We start from the raw sequence: 6,000 nt of genomic DNA, 5'->3' as shown, positions 1-6,000 counted from the left end.
GAAGCATTAGAACCAACCATGTTACTGCATATTTATGTAACTTTATTGGTTGAAGCTTCCCAGTTCATAGCTGAATAGTCCAAACTTGGTAAACCTCCTTCATCTGGCTATGGTCTTTCTCCATATACAGATTTCCAGCACATTGATTGGTCAAAGGAGGAGGCTGCCCTTGCAAACTAGCATCGGTCGTTACCAGGGTCCAAACTCTGATTAAGAGCTGGCAAGCCCTGGACAGGTTGGGGGAGTGAAGTCACCAAACGAAGGACTTGTGGTCCAGAAGTGACAGAGAAAACAACTACCTTGTCCAGACATGGATCAGATTTTCGCCAATGCCACAGGATGTGATGTGATGTTAAGATAGCCCTGGAATGGAAGCGAGTAAAGGGGACTGCTTCAACGTTGGCTACAATCTTCCCTATCAACTGCATATATCTCAGGATGGACACACGGTGCAGGCTCAATAGAAATCGCACCAAATATTGCAGGGCAAGAATCTTCAACTTCCGGAAGAATGACATGCCACCAGGACGTTTTGAAAAGAAGCCCCAGGAAGACCACCCTCTGGGCATGAACCCCTCAGATGACGAGGTGGACGCTTTGATGAACAAGTCATCCAAGTAAAGGATGATAGTAATCCCCTTGTGTCACAACAGGGCGATCATTGGGGCCATGACTTTGGGTGTGGTGGAAAAATCAGAAGTTTAGGGCCAAAAAGTGGAGGGATAGAAAGGCAAACTGAAAAAGGGGGCCCTTAAATTAACACCGTATGTACCATTTATTGTATTTAAAATTGTATCAATGAAATGTGTCTCATATTAGCTACTTTCTTTTGCTATCATTTAATTTTGTATATGCCAATTTTCGTTTGTATTGTTAGCCTTTTACAATCTCAATTAATTGGTTTAGAGATTGCTGAAATTTGACAAGCCTCACCTGAAAATGGAACACAAACGTTAAACCCTTTTGTTCTTTTACATTTTGTACTATTTGATTGTAAGTGCAGAAACTTTTATTGTCTCTACAAATGTAAACTCATTGCAGGCTGGGCATCCCTAATCCGAACTGCTCCCAAAATCAAAACTGTGGCTGGGATAATGACACCTTTGCTTTGTGATGGCTCATTGCATACAACCTTTGTTTAATATACAAAATGAGTAAAAATACTGTACAAAATTAGTTTCAGGCAATGTGTATAAAGTGTATATGAAACAAATGAATTTCATGTTTACAGATCTTATTATGAATATGCAAATATTCCAAAATCCCCAAAAATCCAAAATTTGAAGCACTGCTGGTCCTAAGCATTTTGAATAAAGGATAATCAACATGTAATGTATTCCAAAATAATTTTTTTGTTATTAAGTCTCCCCCTCCATGTCTCTCTGGATAAGCAATACTATAGTTTGTACATACAATATTCCAAATATAATATGGATTTAAAATCAACATGATGAGTCAGCTGGATTTTGCAAAGATATTTTTTATAAACTACTCAGGCAGTGCTTCAGTTTCCAATAAAAAATAAATATTTATAAACAAAGAAATGAGTTCAAGAACTACAATGTTTAAAACTTTCAGAAAAACACATGCCTGTTATGTAAAAACCATGAAAACATATTACAAGAAACCAGTGACGCCATAACGTGTGTCTGCTATGTAACGTTGGGCTAGCCCCCTCAGTAACTGCATGTAACTGGGGGGGATATAGTGTCTTATTTTGTCCATCAACAAATGTAACAAGTTGCAACAAGCCATGATTAGGTCAGTCTCCTCTTGCAATGAGATCTTCAATGTAAGCGTCCAACTCATCATCTGTATTAATATCAATGTCCTAAGAAAAATAAGAGCAGAACAGATTGATATATTGGTACGTATCATTTTTGTAAGCTCTAAAGCATAATATTCCAGAATTCATGGTCATTATTAAGAGAAGTATGAAAATACATATATTGTGTCATCATACAAAACATGTAATTACTGATGAGTTGTAGATTATACATTATGAAGGAAATTCGTGCTTGAGAAAGAGTTGTAGCAACCAGCAAAAACATAAATCCAGAACAGAAAGTAAATCAAGAAAATGTACTGTAAGACATTAAGTTCACTACCAGTTATCTTACACAAGTATTGCAGTGGGGCTCCAAATGGGAAATGATATTTTCCTATCACAAATGGGACCTTTGCTGGCCAGCTTCAATAAAGACATCTGATCAGCAGAGGATCTGATGGACTGGCTTTACACGACAGCCAGACCCTGAATGCTTCTCAGATTAGGAGCTGCTGTCTTACATAGCAGATTTACATAAAGCATATTGCTCTACAAAATACAAATATTTAGCAAAAATCTAAAATATTAATTTCAAACTACTTGAAAAAGTAGCAGTCTATGAAGAAAAACATATCACCCTGTATTACAGTTACTGTACATCTCACCTCTTGTACTTTCTGCAGCAGTGACACAATGTTGGTCCTTAACTTCTGCAGCTTCTCTTCTGTTTCCCTAAACTTCCTTTCTGTGTTTCGCTGGATCTCTTCACTGGCTTTAGCCCGAAGATCAGCGCGGCTCTGGTAAGAGTTGCACAGGTTTTGTAGGCCCACCTCATACTGCTTGAAGTATTCTTTCTACAAATAGAGAGAAATGGATTTTGTATGAAGTTACAGATAAGACATTCATATAAAAAAATTAAGAGGATAGAATTCTACATTATTGGAACAAATTAGGCAGGGATGGAAGAAATGTTAAAATATATTAGGAGGAGGATTTTGCTCTTTACACTGTCTTTTTTTAAAAGCCATATTTGTACACACATCCTGTTGCCCCAATGAGATAGTAAGAGTTATGGTATAACATACCTTAGTTAACTCTTCCTTCAGGGTCCATAGGAACTACCTTGGGGTATGTAGTTGGAGTAATCCATTGCACCAAACAGCTACAGTTTTCAAGCCGCCTCCCTATATACCCAGCCCCCAGCCACAGGAATTCAGTTTGTAAACAAGCCTGACAGCAAGAGACGAAAAGTGGACAAGGAAGTACAAGGTACACAAGAAACACTGTGCCCTGTGGACCCTATAGACCTTGAAGAAAAAGAGTTATCTAAGGTATGTTATATCATAACTCTGATTTTCTTCTTCAGGGTCCATAGAATCCACAGGAACTACCTTGGGGACGTCCTAAATCAATTCCCTTAAGGGTGGGGACGCTCCTGAGCAGAGAGGAGAATCCGCCTCCCAAAGGAAGCATCCTGGGAGACAAAAGTATCAAATGCCTAGAATTTGATAAAGGTATGGACGGAAGACCAAGTGGCTGCCTTGCACAGCTGTTCAGCCGAGGCACCTTGTCTAACCACCCACGATGGTCCCAGAGACCGAGTAGAATGTGCTGTCACCTTGTTCGGGACAGGGAGATCAGCCTGTGTATAGACATGAGAAATATTCATATGCAGCCAGCGAGCCAAAGACTGTTTGCTAGCTGGCCAGCATATAACCCATATAACACAAAGAGCGCATCTGATTTCCTGATGGAGTTGGTACGATCTACATAAATACGCATGGCTCGAACCACATCCAGGTAAGCTTCACTCTTAGAAAGGTCAGAAGACTGAAAGGCCAGGACTACAATTTCCTCAAAACATATGAAAATGGGATATCACCTTTGGAAGGTAAACCGCTCTAGTACGGAGGACAGCTCTATTTTGATGAAAAATCAAATATGGGGAGCGACATGACAGTGCTGCCAAATCAGAAACTGCGAGCTGAGGAAATAGCGAGGAGAAAAAGAGTCTTTGCTGTCAACCATCTAAGGTCCACCTTATCCAAGGGTTCATATGGAGAAGCTTGCAACGCACTGAGAACCAAAGATAAATCCCACTGTGCAACCGAAGGGCTAAACAGCAGTTGCAGGGGGAGAACCCCCTGCAAAAATTTTCTAACATCCAGCAGGGAAGCAATACTGCGCTGGAACCACACTGGCAATGCAGAAACCTGAACTTTCAAGGTAGCCAGGCGAAGACCTAAGTCTAATCCAGCCTGAAGAAAAGCAAGCACTCGGGAGTCCCTGTAAACCTTGGGGTCATATTTTCTGTGGAAACACCAATGAAAAAATGAATGCTAAATCCTGTGATAGATGCGGGCCGAAGCAGGCTTCCTTGCCCTCAGCATCTTCTGGATCACAGAAGTAGAGAAACCTTTGGCCTTTAAGACGGAAGCTTCAAGAGCCATGCCATCAAAGCCAGCAGAGGTAAATCCGGATATAGGCAGGGACCCTGCACTAGCAAATATGGTCGTAGAGGCAGTGGACTGTCTATGGATAGACATGTCAGATCAGTGAAATAATGTCTCCTGGGCTAGGGAAAAGCTATTAGTATTATCCTGCTGCCTTCCTGCTTGAACTTTGCGACCCTTGGGAGGAGGGAGATTGGAGGAAACAGTCCCACCTCTCCGCCAGAGCGCCCGCGAAGGCGGCTGAGGGGTCCCTTGTTCTGGACCCATACCTGGGGACCTTGTGGTTGTGGCGTGACGCCATGAGGTCTACGTCTGGTAGTCCCCACTTGTCCACCAGGAGTTGAAAGACGTTAATATGAAGAGCCCATTCCCCGGCGTGTATGTCCTGACGACTTAGGGAGTCCTTAACTGGCAAGCGGACTTCCTGAGATGAATATTGCCCAGATTGCTGGAAGATGGCATTTTGTCCAAAGCAGAATGTTCGCCACTTCCTTCATGGCTGCCGGACTTAGTGTGCCTCCCTGATGGTTGATTAAGGTCACTGTGGTCGCATTGTCGGACTGAATCTGGACAGACCTGCTGTGAAGGAGGTCCTGCACCAGAATGAGTGCTCTGTGCACTGCACGAAGCTCCAAAATATTTATGGACAGGTGACCTTCCTGAGCAGTCCACCTTCCTGATAGATGTGACGACCTGTCATTGCTCCCCATCCTCACAGACTTGCATCCGTGGCGAGGAGTACCCAAACTGGGATCCATAACAGGCGACCCTTGTTTAAATGAGTCGTTTGCAGCCACCCTGCGAGGTGGAGCCGAACCTCTGGTGAGATGCGGATCATTTGAGACTATCAGCTGATACTGACCATCCCAATGAGACAGAATCCATCGTTGCAGGGACCTGGAATGGAACTGGGCATAGGCCATCCTGTCGAAGGTGGATACCATGGACCCTAGTAACTGCATTGCTAAGTGAACTGGCACCCATAATTGTAGGACAGCAATCTTGTCCACTGGCAGAAGAATCCTCTACCCCTCCAGCAACACCCCCAAATGTACCATTGGCTGAGTTGGAGAAAGAAAATACTTTTTCCAATTGATTATCCAGCCGTGCTCTTGTAGACAGGCAATGGTCATTTGGAGATGGTGTTGGAAAACCTCTGGAGATTGCCAATTTCAGGAGGTCGTTCAAGTATGGTAGTACCCTGACTCCTTGTCGTCAGATGAGCCGCCATGACTGCCTTTATCTTGGTCACCGCGCCCTTCTGCCCACCCCGAGGGGCTGTGGACAGACCAAAGGGCAATGGTAATGTTGCAGATGAACAGCAACACTCAGAAACCCCTGGTGGAACAATGCAATATGTGCATGCAATTATGCATCCTGTATGTCCAGGGAACCCTGAATACCTAAGATTCTATTGCCAGCCTGATTGACCACATGGCTTAGAACCTGATGAGGGAGTTGTACCGACCACCTTCTGGGGATTGCACCCGTAATGCACTCTACCTATGGGAGAGGGGGACAAAAAGACATTAGTCCTTTTTGGAATCTGGAACAGTCTATCTGAGTGTACTATGCATCCCCCCATACACTCAGTGAGCTATTCAAATTGAGGTAATCCAGCCTAAATCACTTTAGTGTCTAAACACCAGGTTTATTAGGTGTTAGGAGCCTGTACTACTTCTATAATGAGGACTGACTTAATGCCCCTGTTAGAGAGGAACATCCACTGATGAATTACGCTCTCTCTCTCCCCGGAGGGAGAAAACCTGTGTATCCTCT

General features: G+C 43.2%; 1 protein-coding gene across 4 annotated transcripts in view; it reads right to left on the bottom strand.

The window, feature by feature from the left end:
• Positions 1-581: 581 nt before the first annotated feature.
• Positions 582-6,000, bottom strand: part of MORC2 (MORC family CW-type zinc finger 2) — a 143,645-nt gene continuing 138,226 nt past the window's right edge. For all 4 annotated transcript variants that reach the window (XM_088469866.1, XM_088469863.1, XM_088469865.1 and 1 more), the window contains exons 26-27: positions 2,434-2,622; positions 582-1,831 (exon numbers count right to left, since the gene is read on the bottom strand). In XM_088469866.1, the coding sequence (XP_088325992.1) occupies positions 1,763-1,831; positions 2,434-2,622 (258 nt within the window). In that variant the 3' untranslated portion in view covers positions 582-1,762. The remainder of the gene's footprint in view (positions 1,832-2,433; positions 2,623-6,000) is intronic.

The sequence above is a fragment of the Taudactylus pleione genome, unplaced genomic scaffold, assembly GCF_031769625.1.
Source record: "Taudactylus pleione unplaced genomic scaffold, aTauple2 ptg000095l, whole genome shotgun sequence".
NCBI lineage: Eukaryota > Metazoa > Chordata > Amphibia > Anura > Myobatrachidae > Taudactylus > Taudactylus pleione.
The sequence above is the reverse complement of the archived record's forward strand: the minus strand, read 5'-3'. Positions and strand labels throughout refer to the sequence as shown.